General features: G+C 34.6%; 1 protein-coding gene across 1 annotated transcript in view; it reads left to right on the forward strand.

The window, feature by feature from the left end:
• FBXL17 (F-box and leucine rich repeat protein 17) overlaps nt 1–17,365 on the forward strand; it is a 276,603-nt gene that overhangs the window by 84,551 nt on the left and 174,687 nt on the right. Inside the window, exons 5-6 of the mRNA XM_042028053.1 lie at nt 3,862–3,969; nt 12,362–12,492. Coding sequence (XP_041883987.1) covers nt 3,862–3,969; nt 12,362–12,492 — 239 coding nt within the window. The remainder of the gene's footprint in view (nt 1–3,861; nt 3,970–12,361; nt 12,493–17,365) is intronic.

Raw genomic sequence — 17,365 nt, forward strand, 5'->3', positions numbered from 1 at the left:
CAAGGGTCATTTCTGTAGAACTGCAGTATATTTTTATGGCATTCTAGTTTTAGATTATGCTAGTCTAGTCTGTTTGTGTAATACATCAGAATGTCAGTTGTTTAAAAATTTGTTAGTTCACAGAAGCCTTATTTATACTATACATTTTATGTACCTGTTCTATCTCCTCAGTAGTGAAGATGTAACATACAGCTACCCGAAGCATAACAAAGAGGCACTGTTAAGGTGCATAATCATTGCATATATATCACCGCTAATTTTCCAGCATTTTTTTCATCACTCACTTACTTGTCTTTCATTCTGCTGAATAGATCATCTCCTGCAAGTGTAAAAAACACCTTCATACAGTAAAAGAGGTTACTATTTCTGGTACCTACTTCTGATAGGAATAGTGACCTGGGCTGCGTGTTGGAGCTAAATACAAAAGTTTAAGTTTGTATAGAAACCATTGGTGCTGCACACTGCAGATGATGAATAAGAAAAAAGCCTAGTTAAGCAGAAGAATAGATGTTTTCAGTCTTAGAAGCATCCTTGATCTTTAAATTTAACTTTGTTGTTTCTGTATCACAGAATCACAGAATGAGTTAGGTTAGAAAAACTTCTGGAGTCACTAAGTCCAACATTTGACCAAACATGTTGTCAATCACACCACAGCACTGAGTGCCATGTCCAGTCTTCCCTTAAACACCTTCAGGGACAGGGACTCCACCACCTTCCTGGGCAGCCCATCTCAGTATATCACTCTTTCAGATATGGCTGAAATTTACCTATTTTTTTCTCCTCAATACAAATAGGTCTAATGAAAAAAAAAAAAAAGCTTCTGCATGCAATCTTTGTATCATTATGGTTTTGAGCCATATATAAATAAGCACAGATAGGATTTAGTTATCTGTTATTCTGACTGAAGACTAGGCAATGTTACTATCATTTCCAATTTGACTATCATTTTACATGTAAGTTTTTAAATAAACTCCAAATTACTGTATGTTCTTGTTTTCCCCAAACCCTGCAAAAAGAAGAACAAAAAGACGTAATATAAATTTTACCTTTTAACCTTCTAGCAGATATTTAGATTACAGGTGTTTTTGTCTAGTGTTTCCATCTATAGTCTCTTACATTCCTCTTGGGAGAAGCCATTATAGTGAAATTGCAAGTGTGTGTGTGTGTGTGTGTGTATATGTAAATATAGAAATACATATACATATATTCCTTCCCAACTAATATAATCATAGGAGAGTCGAGTCATATTAAAAGTGTTTAACCAAACAGAATATCAAGTGGTCTTCATTACAGGCTGTCTGAATGGGAAGCATGTTATTAAAAAATCAATTGCTATAAATGACATAGGTCTGAAAAAGAAGTAATGAATTCATAGATACTGGTATAACAAAGAATGCTGAGAGGAAGTTACCGTGTTGATTGTGACAATTTTTACAGTGTTTCCCAATAACAGTTGAAGTCATCTTCTGCAGGTTGTGGAATTTTGTTGTCTGACAGCAAAAGACAGAAACTGCTTTTTTTATTTATAAGTCAAGATTTAAGAACAAATTGTTGTGTGCAGTAGCAAAATATGTGTCACACAGTGATTGTAAAGCATAATCAGGTGATGTCATACTCCTTTTGACTGGAAAATCATGAGGCTTGCTTGGCATACAGAGATAATGAAGAATCTTTTTCTGATTAGATGGATGCTGTATATCTAACAAGCACTGAAAAGCTTCACTGCTAATCTGTAAACTATTTAAGAAAAATGGTCATAATCAATTGTTATTAATTTTTTTTAAAATTATTTTTTCCACAGGTTTTGTTTAGATTGCAGAAAATACTATAGTATGTAAAGAAGGTATTTTAAGACGCAGTAATTCTAAAATTTGCATTCAAAGTGTCCTTTTTCAAAGTCTTTATGCACCTAAATGTTAGCTGTAAGTAAGAAATCATTTGTAGATTGAAGGTTTAAGCTCTGTAATGAGTTTGTGATATTGGGCATTTATGCTATGGATTTTTCATTACTACATTTTCTTGATAGGTAGTGGCAAACCTGTCTGCAACAGAGAATTACACTTGAATCTTCTGTAGGGAGAGCAGACTAACATTGTAACAGAATCCTTCTCTAAGATCATTAGCTGAATCAGAGGTTTTAATTTATTTTCTAGAGGAGATAAACTTTTTTTTTCAGCCCTGGTTTGGTGCTGGTAGCATCATGGCAGCTGCAAATCTCTAAGTCTTTGACTTGTGATAATGTTTGTCAAAGGTTTTTGGTAATTAGTTGGCGGTCCTTATCTGAGAGGAGTGTGCAAAAATAAAAATGTAAGACTGTGTCAGATCAAATCAAAGAAGAAATTTCTTACTACACTGGTTTGCTTTTTTTCATGCAGGCAGACCTGAGACATGGGTCTCTGCAGATACCCCATGATCACCACCCAATTTGTGATTGAATCTGTTCAGCTGACCCTTTTTCCTTTCCTTTTGGCCTGTTTTGCATTTAATCAGGTTCTAAATACAGAATCCTAAAAGGCTTGCCTTTTACTTTTATTTGGCAGATGTGCAGCAATAAAAATCTCTGCTCATTGAGAAATTGTTGCTTTGAGAAGATGCACTAGGTCTATAACAATATTCAGTAACCCCAGAGCAATACAGCTTTTATGAGGTAGTGGGCCTGTAAACCCGTATCTCTGGGTTATCTTTTCGGAAGTTTTTCTGCCAGAGTCCTCACCAAAGTCACCATATGCTGCCAGGCTGCAGGAAAGTGACATATCGGGCAGGTTGGAACTCTGGGTAATGGTGATCCACAGCACAGCAGGAATAGTGTTTCTATATGAATTCACCTGGGGCTCAGCTATGCACTAGGTATTTCAAAACTTGTTTTGCTTTTGGGTTCTGTGGTAACAGGAAGACATCCTTAGAAATTCTGAATGTTCTCAGCATTCGGGAGTTATGATTCCAGACACGGTGAGACATTCCTGAGCAGTGTAGCTGGAAAACACAGGCTTTGTCCTACAGTCATTATATAGTTTTTCATTACTGCCATTTGCACTGGGAATATATATATCTCAGGGGAAAAAAAAACCCCAAAAATAAAGCTAAGTTGTTTAAAGGAAGGTGTGTAGGTGTCATAAGTGTACTTAACATCAGTGTTACATTCTTCATGAAGTTCCTTTTGATCATTTAGTCTACTTACAAAGCAATGCATTTATACAATGGATTTTGTTTTATAGTTATTAAATTTACTAGACAAACTTAATTATAGATGAAAAATAGTTGTTTAAATAAATAAATCTCAATAATAAACTAGGTAACATCTCCTATTGGCTGATAACTGACACAGTGGTATATTACCACTGTGATTACCAAGTCTCATGTGAGAAACAGATGTAATATTACCTTTAATTTGAAATCTTCAATAGCTGTGTTTTAGTAAAAAAGGAATATAAGAAAAGGAATATAAATTTAAGATAGCACACCATTCAAATTCTTTGCAGAGTCAGTGATGGGTATAGCATGAGTGTACAGGATGACAATAACGAATTTTGTGTATAGTTTATGAAAATAGTGGATAGAATTGTCTCTTGGGTTATTTGCACATAAATAAGATGACAATAAGATTTGAATTTGTGGCTATCATCTTCTCTTGCCTTGTTTCTTGTTTTCTCTGCCTTCTGCCAGAAGTGTGTATATATCCATGCAAACTGTGCATACTCAATGTTTTCTCTTAAACTCTTGAAATAAATAATAGTAGTGGTAATAATAATACTAAAAGTCTAAATGAGCAGCTTGCCAACATTATGTAGAAATTTCTTAAGCTGTATTAAGTATGTGCTTATACCACCTATTCAACTGTTACCTGTTTATCTTTTCTGTTAGGTGACAGATCAGTCAGTGAAAGCTTTTGCTGAACATTGCCCTGAGCTGCAGTATGTTGGTTTCATGGGCTGCTCTGTTACTTCAAAAGGAGTCATTCACCTTACCAATGTAAGTATCATAAATACTTTCTGCTAGTCATGAGTGTATTTGACTATAGCCATGTCATAGATATCAGCCAGGATAAGATTATGTGTATGATTTATAGCACTGACATGGACAGAAACGTGACTAAGTGAACTTTGCATTATTTGAGCAGTCACATTCAGATGTCACTGTGTAAAAACATATACCAAAAACATATTTATGAGTTTATACATTTTCTCACAACTAACAGTGATGTTCAGGTCAAAACTCTTCAAAATGCAAAATTGTGGCTGATTCCATCACAAACAAAACAAAATTCCATTTAAAAGTGCAAAATTCTTATTGCAAGAGATTTACACAGACCTCTGGTTGCAACAGTGTACCCCCCCATGTGCATACATTCTGAATATATTCATCTTCTTATTTTACACAGATAGTGTGACGGATACATTTTATTTTCTTTCCTTTTTCTTTTGCATAAGAGGAGTGATGTGTGGAAGAACTAACTTGAGTGAACCTGCAGAAAGTAATTAAAGTGTTCAATAAAATGGATGACTTGGATGAGGTGGACAAACACCATCTAATTAAAATTTGTAACTGAAAGTAAATCCAGGGATCATGCAAACATGAAAATGGCTAAAGAGATCTTGAGGTAGGAAGTAGAGAGCATATTTAATGAAAATGGAGTGTGCCTGATGAAAGCAAAGGTTTTTTTGATGCAGCTGGGAAGCTCTCCTGTTGTTATACAGAACCATTCAGCATATCTGTAAATTACTTTCATCATTTTAGAGCTGCTTAGCTGAAGATACAGAAGAATTGAAAGCATTTTGGAACACATGCAAAAAGAAATAAGCCCGGGAAATTAATTTGCATGGTGAAGTTATAGGACCTCAAAGGATGCCATTTCGAAAGAACTGTGTATTGAAGTGATGGGTAAAAGGTGTGCATATCTGTGGGAGAAAGAAATGATAAAATTATTTTCATGTCTTATGAAAACTACAATTGTATAACTATAGGTTATATATACACAACATAAATATGGGAGGTGCACAATTTAGAAATTTGACATAAACGGTGTATGTAGTCCGACACTTTGTGGGAAATTTCCACAAAGATCACTTTTCAGCTACATGTTTTGGTTACTGCATTATTCTGACCTAGACTGAGTATTTAATAGATGTTATATGTCTTATCCTTCAACAAAGTGACTTTATAATCACATTTATTAGACTGAAGAAGAGTCAAGATCTTGACTTTTTAGATTAATTTGTATTTCTGATTTTCATGTGTTTAATAATAATAAATTATTAGAAATCCTGATTTACATAGGAGCAATCCTGTTGAACACAGTCTTTCAGAAAATATCTAAGAGGCAGCTTAGACTCTTAGTATGTAATTACTTTGTAAGTAATTGGTGCATGTTGGGACTTGAGATTTAGGTATTTCAGTTTCCTTCCCTCAAGTTGTATCTGTACAACTCCTGTAGGCTGTGAATTCTGCAAAGACAGTGATGTGATAACACTGAAAGTTAGGGATTGCTTAACCTGGAGAATGCTCAAGGGAGACCTTACTGCAACCTTTCAGTACTCCAAGTGGGTTTGTAAGAAAGATGGGGACAGGCATTTTAGAAAGGCCGGTAGCAAGTAGTAACATTATCTGCTGCATATGTCTTTTCCAGAATTCATCTGTTGATGACATGATTTTTTGTTCTAACCATCATGTATTTCTATGGTTACTTTTGTGTTGAGTACTTAACTTGTGCTTCGTAAGTGTTTAGTAATAATTCCAGTCTGGCATTCCTAGAGAATGTGGAATGTGCTCTTTGCTCTCCGTGGCCTGTGAGTGTGTCCCTCAAGGCTGTGCAGAGCTACTTGCCTTCTGTCCTCCTTCCTGTGTGCGAACCGGAGATAACAGCAGTGGCCTTGGTTGTGAAATTGCTTTGATGCTGATGGATGTATAAAAATCGAGTGGTTTATTATTACTGTATTTTCCCCCTAGTAATGTTAGCTCTCTTTAAAAATACTGGCACTTGAAAAATTCTAAATTACAGTGCTGCTGTGTCGCAGAGCTTTTTTAATAGCTAATTGTGGGGTATGGAAGAGAAAGTGTTGGATACTTTAAAAAAAGAAGAAACATTCAGGGTTTATTTTCACTATTTTTCTACTGAACAGAATGACAGTCAAGAAAAAATTTGCTTTTTTTGAGCAAGACCATGTCATCACACTGGTGCCTCTTTTCGTTGAAGTTATTGTAAACTGAAAAAAGTCAGATAAAGTAAATAATAATTATTGGGTAAGATGAGAGGCACTTCATGTACATACACAGGAAGAAAGGGGAAAGAGGAGTGTGTTTATATGCAATTCACAGTTAAACTCAGTTGAAAGCAGTGGTTTGTTCTGATGACCTGAGTGTTTCATTTTCCTTTAGAGTTGTAATGTGTGAAACATAGTCACAAAAGAAGTGAATGGTCTCCTCCATGACACCAGAGTATTTAGTCCAACACTTATCAACACTGTTTCTGTGGAGAAGATCATGCGTAGTGTTGTAGTTTATCTTCTGTTTTCAGCATATCTCCACTTACTCTTATCTTTTTTTTTATAACTTTATTATTTACTTAGCTTTCCATGTATGATTTTTTTCTTGTTTGCACTCTTTCTCCCCTCCACACATCCTTGTCTCTCTGGAGTTTATCCCTGATTGTTTTTTACTATGCTTCTCCTGTGGGTGTAAAGATCTACACAAATGTGGGAAGTGCTTGTGCACACTAGGTCATTGTGTTGAAGACAGAACAACCAGAAGGGTAATTTTTTTTCATTAACGAGGTGGGAATAAGAAACTTTGTATTCTTAGTAGTGAGGTAGTAAGTTTTTAATGTTACGTCTTTGACCTCGAGCAGTGGCATTTTCCTCCCCTGTTGTGCTAATTGCTTCTCAGCAGTTTAATTGTTGTAGTTGTAATAGAATTTTAACAGCTGGCATCAGCAAATCTTGACATCTAGATATAATTTTATTACCAAGCCACTTCCTTGGCTTCTTCCTTTGGTTTCTGATATATATGCAAGGGTAATTGCTTTGTAGAAGTATAACTCTGTGCTTCTACACCATGTACTTCTGACAGACTGTCTGATAAAGTTTGTTACAGACACCTAATTATGTATGAATCCTTGTACAGAATCTCAGCAGGAAAAAAAATTCTAATTTATTCTGCTAATCACCAATGCATGAAGACAGTTAATCCAAGAACTATTTTTGGAATAATGGGATCTTCACTTTTTCTTCATCTCATAATAGTTACCCATGTCCAGTCCAACTTAGTGATACCTGAGTTGGTGTCCGGTATGAAGTCAATCAAAATTCAGAATTATGGAGCAAATTCTTAGGGCTCATTCAGTGTAGACATCATCGGTATGACAGATACATAATGATAATCTACCCATGACAGGACTGATTTTGCAAGAGCCTTTCTGAACTGGGGTAAATTATGGTTTCTTTCTAGTAAATGATTTGTTTTGACACAAAGTGTTCTGCTTTATGCTCTTTTTATGGTAGTATTTCAGCGTACCTTCTGATCTGAAAATCATTAAGCTTCCTGACTAAGGGCATGATTGCTGTTCTTTTGCTGGGTATAGAGAAAACAGTATTTTAATCAATTTGTATAATGAACTGGATTTCGTAAGATGGAATATGATTTTTTTCAATCTGTTTGCCTTTAGTAATATGCCCTTTTAAATATTAGTCTTCCAATCACAGGAAAAAGTCATTAAGTGGGGGTTTCTGAATACAGTGGTTCTGGGACATTCTTCATGAGTGTTGGCTTGATACTTTAACTGATGTGGTGCTGTGTAAGTGAACGTCTTTTGAAGAATTTGATGGTTGTACCCAACTGCCATTTTTTTAAATTAAGTAAAAAAGATGTTGCAGAGAAGACTGATTGCATGGTTCAAAGGGTTTCAGTGTCCTGTGTATCTATGAAACTTCCAATTCCCCCTCCCCCCCAAAAAATCATTAGAAGTACTTGACAGTAAATAACATAAAGATGTAAACTACAACTCAGCAAAAATGTAATTCTACAGCAACTTTTAGAGTTTATAAACTGGAAATTAGTCTTACAGCACAAATACTATATGTGCAGTTTATATTATGTGCAAGTACCTCCTCTAGAGGTAATTAAATCTTTGTGCTTACGACACAGTTTTTGATTGTGTGTTTGTTTCTTAAGCAATGGGACCTTAATGTTTCACAGTACCTCAGAATTTAAATTAAAACTTGTTAATATGCAAAACATTTAATCAGTCTGTGGGAAAATAGTCTCCTTTGTAGCTATTCAATCATTTTCCAATTCTTTAAACCATGTATGATTACTGTTCTAGGATCACAGTATATCTCAATCATGTAGTTCAGTTATAGCAGCTTTTCAGTAAAAATTAATGCACATGACATTTTAAAAAATAGTTTATAGATTCTATTGACAGAATAATAAAAAGAATGTGGTTTACAACTTTCTTCACACTGCTGTTTTTCATTTCCTGTGATTATACATTTGTTTTGGGAGACTAAAGTCCGAGAGCAGTTTATTCCCTGAAGGCATGTATACACAGAGAGTGTCAAGAAAATTAAGCTTAATTAGCAAAAGATGCGAGTTTAAAGCTCATTAAGTCCTTATAAGCACTTTCCTTCAGAAATAATTTGGCTGTCATACTGAAAAGGATTAATCTTACATGAATTGTTTAGTGGTGGACTTGGCAGTTTTAGGTTTCAGTTGGACTCAGGCTTAGAGTTCTTTTCCAACCTAAATGGTTCTGTGATTCTATTCTCTTCTATGATTTTTATGGCAGCCTATCTCTACAGGAATTGTGAAAGTGTGCAGGGGGAAAATAATTGTGTACCCATTATATTAGCAATTTCAGTACAATAACATCTAAATATTCACAGGAGTTGATACACCCACACTGAAAAATTACCTATGATCCCAATGGTAATAGTAATTTTCAATTACCTAAAGCACTGCACATATTTTAATATTACATGTTTCAGTAGTCAATATAGAAATCTTATTAGTTGCATGACAGTCACACAAACAGTATGATAATCTCTGAATCTTAAAATAAGTCAGTTGGCATAAAATTTCATTTAAACCAACCAACAAAAGTATTTTAAAAACCCAAAGATTTTAACATATTTTAAAATATTTGAGATCCAAAAGTAATAGGTAATAATCAGTAATTTCAGCAAAAATGTGTTTATATGTATCACACAAAATTAGTTTAAATGTTGTTGCTTTTTAAAAATTCTGTTATTTTCTGTTTCATATGTTAAGCCCTCTGCCTACTATTTGCACTGTGTGTTTTGTAATATTAAATATTCCTTTTTCAATTAAAACGTTTTGGCTGATGTAGCTGAGTTCAAAGTTTAAATTCTGCTCATGCATGCTTATTTGCAAAGCTGTAAAATTAAAAGTTCAAGAAAAGTTTGAATATCTGTAGAATGGCCCTGAAATTGCTCAGTAAAATGGTGTTGCTGCATGAACAAAATTAGTTTTGGTTAAAAAAAAAAATTATGCATCCTAATTCCATAAGATTGAGTATTTAAGTCACAGAATATCCTCTTTCTGCTGAAAAAAATGCTATTTAAAGGTACACTATTTTAATCTCAGAATTTATGAACGCACTGAAGAGCCTAGCATCTGTTTTTCAATTGTCTCCTTTAGCAAAGTTTGCTTTTTCTTTTTAATATCACACTAATTTCAGCTGTGAGGGTTAGTATGAGAATGTAAGACTGATGTATTTTTCTCTTCAAATTTTTTTATAGTACTGATTGAATCATAGTAGTGATTGTAGCCTTTCCCCCCTAAAATTACTTCTCAGGTAAAATATAAGATAGGAAATTTTTCATTAAGGTACATCTATCTATTTTTTTTAAAATGAAAAATGATTGCATACACATTTATAACAGTTCTCTCACCAGGAATGAGAGTTGATACCTCTAACTTAAGTAGGCAGGGAGGTATTCTTTTCACTGTCATATTCAGATTGATCCAGAATTGTCTCAAAAAGGAGTGTGCATCCAGTTCTGCAGGTCTTGAAAACCATCCACACATCCGTAGTGGCAATTTCAAGGTTGTAGAGACCAAATTATACTTGAATGTGTATCAATCTGAAGCAGTCTGTTCAAACTTCTAAGACACAGAGGTTTTCTGCATCGAGTATGTTGTGCATGAGAAAAAGAAGAATTAACCTACCAAGTAGGTCAGGTGTCAGGGAGGCTGTTTAAAATGAAGGAATGTGACAGTAAAAAAGGCAAGTGATGGTTGAGTTACTGTATATTGAATATAATGATAGACTATTACTAGTATGAAGGAAAGAAGCAATGAGGAAATGATCATTCTCGTGTGATGGTAAAGGACAAAATCTGCCTTGAAAACCCTATTAATTTAGTGGACAGGAATACTAGGAATTCAGTTTAGCTTTTGACTCCACCCATGCAATGCCAAAGTTTTTTTCCTTGGGAAACCACAAATGCTTTCTGCTGTATTCGTCATTGCATCATTGAGGTAGATAATATACTGTAACCTCTTACCTTATTTGAAACCATGTTTTTTAGGCACTTTTAAAAGAAGCACTGACCTCTCTCCATGCATTGATACTTCAGTGAAAATTTGTGTTTTTTAGTCCATAAGTAATAATAATGATGAAAGAATCACCAGTATTGTCATCTTCTCATAAGAAGAATGTTGTTGTGAAAGAAAGCTTGGGGTTTTTTTAAGTGGGAAGATTTTCTACTTGACTTTTAAGTCTCCATAGTTATTTAATGTAATGGAACATACTTATTGTTGAATTGTCCAGCAGGTGTATTTTCTGTGTCATAGGCATAGTCCACATTATTGCCAGCATGGTGTAAAGGCTGAAATATCTAATATGAATAGCTTTATGAAGGTGAGGAAATTTACAGTTGCTGTAAGCTTCCCCTTCTTGTAATTTATGCAGGAAAAAATGAGAGATTGGTTATGAGCTTTTTTGGGGCACATAGAAGATAAGGCTTTTAAATTTAATGCAATAGCAGTATGTATGGAATGAGAAGAGACCAAGCTTGTAAAAGGCGTCTATTTGACCAACACAGCATCAATCACTATATACTCTGCTTCGTAATATGCAAACAAGTTTATCAGAATTTCAGGGGGAATACAGCGAGTATCTCCACAGTGATACCTGTGGTAGTATCATAATAATAGGAATATTATTGTCCTAGATTCGGTAGACATACCTTGCCGTTGTTTCAGAGAGGTCAGGGTTCTTGATTTTATGTTTGTTTTGCAGAATTTTTGGGAACGGTATGTATTGTATCTCCAGCTTTAGTTTAGAGACTGTTAAAAACTTAAAGAACAAAACTCCAGTTTCTGTAGAAGCTACATTTGAAGTCCTCTTTTTTTCCTTTTCTTTATTTCTTATCACCCCATGCTGCCACCTTCTCCCCCATTTTCCCCCACCCTAAATACATTGATTTAATAATTAACTACTGAAGTGGACCAATTATGTGATCTCAGTTGTATGCTTTTACCTAATCAAATCCTTAGTGACTTAAATCACTGATGAGGATCATTTTTTCTCTCTTACAGGGAAAGTAAATTTAATTAATGTGTCAATATTGCCTAATGCAATTATTTTTGCAGAGTATAACAGAGATTATTTCAGACAACTTAAAAAGCAAACAGTATTTGGAGGTTGTTGTGACTAAATTGATACTGGAGAAATCTGTAAAAATTTTTTTTTTTGCATCCATTGCTCATAAAAGTAGTAAAAGGGTTTGCTTTTGAAGGACACAAGAATGATTAACAGTAGTAATAAATCAGTTTAATCAGTGCATAACTCTTAATTATGTTGTTCTGTGACTCCCATGTTTTGTTGTTCAGAATATCCAATCTGTTATTGATAATGGTGCAGGTGAGACTACAGTATAAATACTGTATTTTCCAGGGAGTTTGTATTATTTGTTTACTTTGAAATCCTGATACTCTGGAGTCATTAATTGCATTCATTTGAATCAAAGCACAAATATGCTGTCTCACCTCCTTCCATGTCTTATTTTTCTTATGGCTAAATGAGTTTATATTTTACCTTGATATCTTACACTCCATTTATCTAAGAGGAGGGACTCCTAGGCCCTTATTGTAGGTTGTATTTCACCTTGAGTGAGAGTGTCTGGATTTCATGTAGTAACTGAGTGCCTGAATCACAAGTTTGCTCAAGCTGAGTTCTGTGAATATCTCTGGTATGTTTGGTTTTTGTAAAAGATCTAGTAATTGTATCTTTCCTGACTAGCTTGCACATACTGTGCAATTTCCAGAAGAATTAAGTTTTTTCAACAATTATGTACGTGAATGAATTTCAGATTATTTCTTTCTCTCATATTTGTCTCAATAGCTAAGAAATCTTTCAAGCTTGGATCTGCGTCATATCACAGAACTGGATAATGAAACCGTGATGGAAATAGTAAAGAGATGCAAAAACCTTAATTCTCTCAATCTGTGTCTGAACTGGATCATTAATGACAGGTAACTTCATTATAGCATCCAAAAGCAGTGTAATGCAAATTTAACTAGTTGTGTTAGTTGAGAATAATTTCTCATGGCTTGGGGGTTGGAGGAGATTGATTAAAGCAAATGGTGTTTGCTGAGTGCTTATTCTTGCTTGTTTTAGGTAAATCATCCAGACACCTATTTTGTGGAGTGTTTGCCTATTTCTGCAATGGAGAAAAGTTTAGTTATGACTGGATGGCATCACTAATTTGTTTCATGCAGATTTAGGAGAATGTGCTCTGTACAAACGGTCACTGAAATGTTCAGTTGCAATTACTTCGAAAGGATTTAGACAAATTTATATGCACACAAACAATGAAACATACATTTGACTACATAAGTAAAAATAAATTGTTGCGAATTAAATATTGGAATTCCTGTATTTTTAGAAAGCAACAAGGTTGTTTGGTTTGGTTAGTTTTGGGTTTTTTGCAAAGAACTGCAGAATGAGAATGAAAGGATAACTGGGTTATTGCCTAGTCTTTTCTTTTTGACCAGAATACCTCCTATCCTGCTGTATTCCAGTCTTTTCATCAAATAATTTATTTCAGCATTAAGTACGTGGACAAAGATTATGTATAGTTATATCACAGATCAGATGAAAAATGAAAAATACTGAGAATTTTAAAAGTGAACATTTTCTTTTAAAATGAAAAAAATGAGCAAAGTCAGTACTGGAGGGTACACAGGAAAGAATACTTTTAATTACTTCTACTGGGCTATTTCATTATAACTGGTGCTTTAAATGAAAGGAGAGAAACATTTTAACAGAGAGGGCTTCTAAAACAGTTTCATATAAACCAGAATAATGTGTTCTAGCAGTTGTACTTCTTTCCCATGATTACTTTTTGGTTTTTTTCATAAGGTATGCTTTGTTCAAGGCTTTCAAAAGTCATTAAGGTTGTAGTGATGTGTAGATGAGCTCAGACTTTGGTGAAAGTGTAGTGTTCTAAAAGTAATAAAATTGCAATGTGTTCAATAGAAAGTACCAGTAAACTTTTGGCATGACTCCTTTTAGCCCTTAAGACAGTTTTTTGCATTTGTTGGTTTAGGTCAGACCTTTAATGCAACTTAATTGGTTTTGAAAGCAGTTAGTTGCCTCAGATCTTTCTGTCTGTAGGGCCTTATTTTTGTATGTGGAATGAGATTACTGAAATGGAAAGTTCTATGATAAGCTAGAAAAAAATAATAAGAATAAAAATGCTAATTAAAAAAACACGCAGTTTTCAGGTTTTAATTAAAGTACTTAGAAACATATACCCGTCTGCTTGAATGTTTTGAGTACAGCAATCTGCTAAGTTTGATCCAAACTGCTGTCAAACTGTTCTTGAAAATCTTTTACTAGAATTACTACAATAATAAATATATATTTTTAATTCTACATATATTACTCTAAAACTTCATACTGAATATGAATTATAAGAATTGTAAATCTTTGCAAGAAAAGGAAACGCTTTCCAGCAATGACAGATAACCTGCTTCTGTATGTAACTTTTAGTTGTTGATTTTTGTTTCTTAAGGTTTTCCATTTCATGTTTTTTTCTGATCATACTTGTCAGGACTTACTATAACAATTAAAGTTTAGCTATTTGAATTAGCTTCTAGTTAAAAAAAAAAAAAAAAAAGGAGAATTTAGAAAATAATGAATGCCTCTGAAAATCTTATTCATAAGCAGTTATTTGACAATTCAAATATTTTTCCTATTTTAAAAGTGGCATGGAACTCCAAATACTAGTCTGAACTGAATAAAGTAGTTTTCTCTACTCCTCCTGAAAGATCAATTGAGAATAGTGGAAAATTATATAAAAGGAACATGATACAACCACAGGACTTTACTTGAGGTGAACACCAGTTTAACAGAGTATTTTGAGTGTACCGACTTTGAGGATAAAAGCGAGCCTTCAGAAGCTCAGAGGACTGTTCAGGTGCTTGGGTTTAAATGCAAATTAGTTTAAACTCAGTAAATTAGTTTCTTAATTATTCAAGCTTGATTTTTTTTTCTTTTTTTTTATTTGATGCCACTCAGTGGCTCCTAGGCAGAGGGCATGTCAGAGAAGATTCTGTGTCTTGGTACCTTTCCAATGCATGTGAGATAGTAGCAGTCCGATGTTTTTACTGACTCCTGGTTTCAGAATAAAGGTTAGTTCCACCTCTGCCCTGCTCGCCACCCCATTACGAAGCGGGTTTACTTGTGAGATCCAACTACACAGGACTTGTATTCCAGATCCTTTCAAACTTAATAGGACAGTTTTTTGTTCACTTTAGAATACTGAGGGCTGGGGCTTCTTTAAAACCTTGGAAAACTGTTCTATGACATTTTTTTGTGCATCTTATTAAGTGTGAAAGAAAACTAGAAAGTTTTTAAAATACCTGTAACATACAGATGTGTCTTCTAAATCTGTCTTAAAGGCAGTTGATTATTGCTTGGCTGAAATAAGTCACTGGTTTTAAAACTTTATTTTAGATTTCATGATTGCTTCTAGAAATCCATTAAAATTCTTTCCATAAGCAGGAGTATAACTCTAGAACACTTACAGTCCTTTCTTGCTTGTGACATGGTGTTAGAGTAAATCCCGTGATCATTACATTTCTTCTTAAATAACTGAAATTTTCAGAGTGTAAGAGCTCTGCTTGGCAGGCACTTGCTGGGATATTTGGTGCTGTGGTTCTTCTGCATATGCAAGAATTAATGAGGACTGTTATTTCTGTGTTTTGATCAGAGCTCTTTTTGGTTTTGGACATATGCATCTAGAAAGCTTATGCGGGGCAGTAAAAAAAATAATTTACTCTTACCTAACGGAAAAAGTATGTTCAATTGAGATACTCTTGGCAGTTTTAAAATGAAGGGAAAAGAGGTCTCTTTTGATGACTTGTAAAAAGTTTCTGAAAGTTGTGAGTTAAGCAAGATCAGAAAAGACCTATTAAAGTAACCTATCATAATGATTTCTTCTGTAAGTATTACAGATCACTCAAAAGCTTCATATACTGTTTTTCATATTGGTTAAGTTTGTTATAGAAACAATCCTTCTTTCAAATATGAACAAAACCAAGCTTGCAAATTCTTTTCATATGCACCGTGAGTAGACTACATCAAGTCTTTGCAATTGGAAAGGATTGAGTTCTTTGTACGTGGTGAAGTGAATAATATACTCTGAAACTTGCTTTAAGTAACCTTATCACCTTGAAGTTGTTTTTATGGTCACTGCCCTTGTTCTTTTGAATTTCGATTGATGAAGTCAAAATAGAACATCTAGAAATAAGTCTTATGGGGGATTCAGGAAATGTAGTATGATGTGCTGGTAAAGTTTTCAGGAGTGTGTGGGTTTTTTAATAGTTTGAGGAACATCTGCTATTTATTATATCCATAATGATCAGGAAGCAAACAGCAGACAATCTAACTTTTTTTGTGAATCTTATCACTATGGACTGAGAGTTGCAATTCACTTCAACCTCTGTGTTACATAATTCACCTAGGGACAAACATTTAAAAGCTGTGCAGTGATGATGAAGTTTTAAAGAGTGTTCTTACTTGCTTCAGTCGTCCTCTTACTAAAATATTTCCTTATATTTGTGTAATATTTGTATAGAGGATGTTTTCCAGCCCCTATTGTATCTATGTTTCTTCTTAGAAAGAAGGGAATAATGCAGATGAGGCAAGAAACTTTATTTACAGGTGCAGTGAGTTTCTTTTGTCCCATGGCACTGCCAGTCACCCAGAAGATTCCACCTGCAATACAGAATTATCAATTGGTTTTGCAGTCAAAGGACAATATTTTCACTACCATTTAGGAAGTTTAGTTCTTCTTCCCTTCTAGGTGGTGCCACATGTTCTTGTAATAATGTCTCAAGAGAGCTGTATTTTTTCATGTAATTTATTGCACACATTGTAGGTGACTTTGATAGCAAGTGCTGAGATTTTCAGAGCATCTGGACATCGTTGAAAGCAAGTTATGGTTGCGACTTAGAAGCTAATATGCAATATCTCCATGCCACAGTACAACTGAGAATTTGTAATGACCTTGTGGTGGCATTGGTTACCACCACTGGACTTCTGATTAGTGATGGGGGGGAAGAGAGGCATTAATGTCCACCTCCCTGGGCTGTTAGCACAGATGGAAAACCTGGAGTTAGTCTTGTTATTCCATTTCTGAAAAGCTGCTCTTTCTTCTTTTGTGTTTCCATGAAAATCCACTATGGATAAACCAGAGTAGGCAGTGTAATGGGACAGTCTCCCCCTACTGTCCTGATTAAGATTTGTTGGTGAGGATTATGGTTGGAGTCCAGGATGGAGGAACTTGAAAATACAGACATTTCACAAGGAGAGTAGTCAGAAAGTCAATATACAAAAGAAATTCAGTGGAAACATGGTAATGGTTGGTAACCAGACCATAAGCCTGAAAATCAAGTTGTTTGTACAGCTGCAGAGTCAGGAGAAAGGAGGATTCACCTTCAGAGAGTCTCCATCTGCTTTATTTGACTGGGTCACTAATGCACTGCCAATTACTCAGGCCTGGATATCGTAGCTGTCGGCACAGAGAATATTGGGGTTTCCACGTTGTTACTTAGAGTAAATTGTTAATGTGGTCTTCTGTACATTAGAGAAGTGTTTAAAATTTTATGTTGACTGCCTACTGTGCATTCATGTAAACTCATGTAATCAGCATTGAGAGCATCTGATGAGACCTGGACGCGTTGTGGGTAGAGGATACAGTGCTGTAGATTTTCTCAGCAGGAGATTAGCTCACTGTGTTTAGTCCCAGAGCTGCTGGTATATGTGAATGCCCCAACATTTCATTAGCAGATGTGAGCATCACAATAGTAGCTCAGTTCTTACAGTGTATTTTTAATC

The sequence above is a fragment of the Corvus kubaryi genome, unplaced genomic scaffold (genome assembly GCF_017639235.1).
Source record: "Corvus kubaryi isolate FWS band 111438036 unplaced genomic scaffold, C.kubaryi_AGA036_p1.0 37302, whole genome shotgun sequence".
NCBI lineage: Eukaryota > Metazoa > Chordata > Aves > Passeriformes > Corvidae > Corvus > Corvus kubaryi.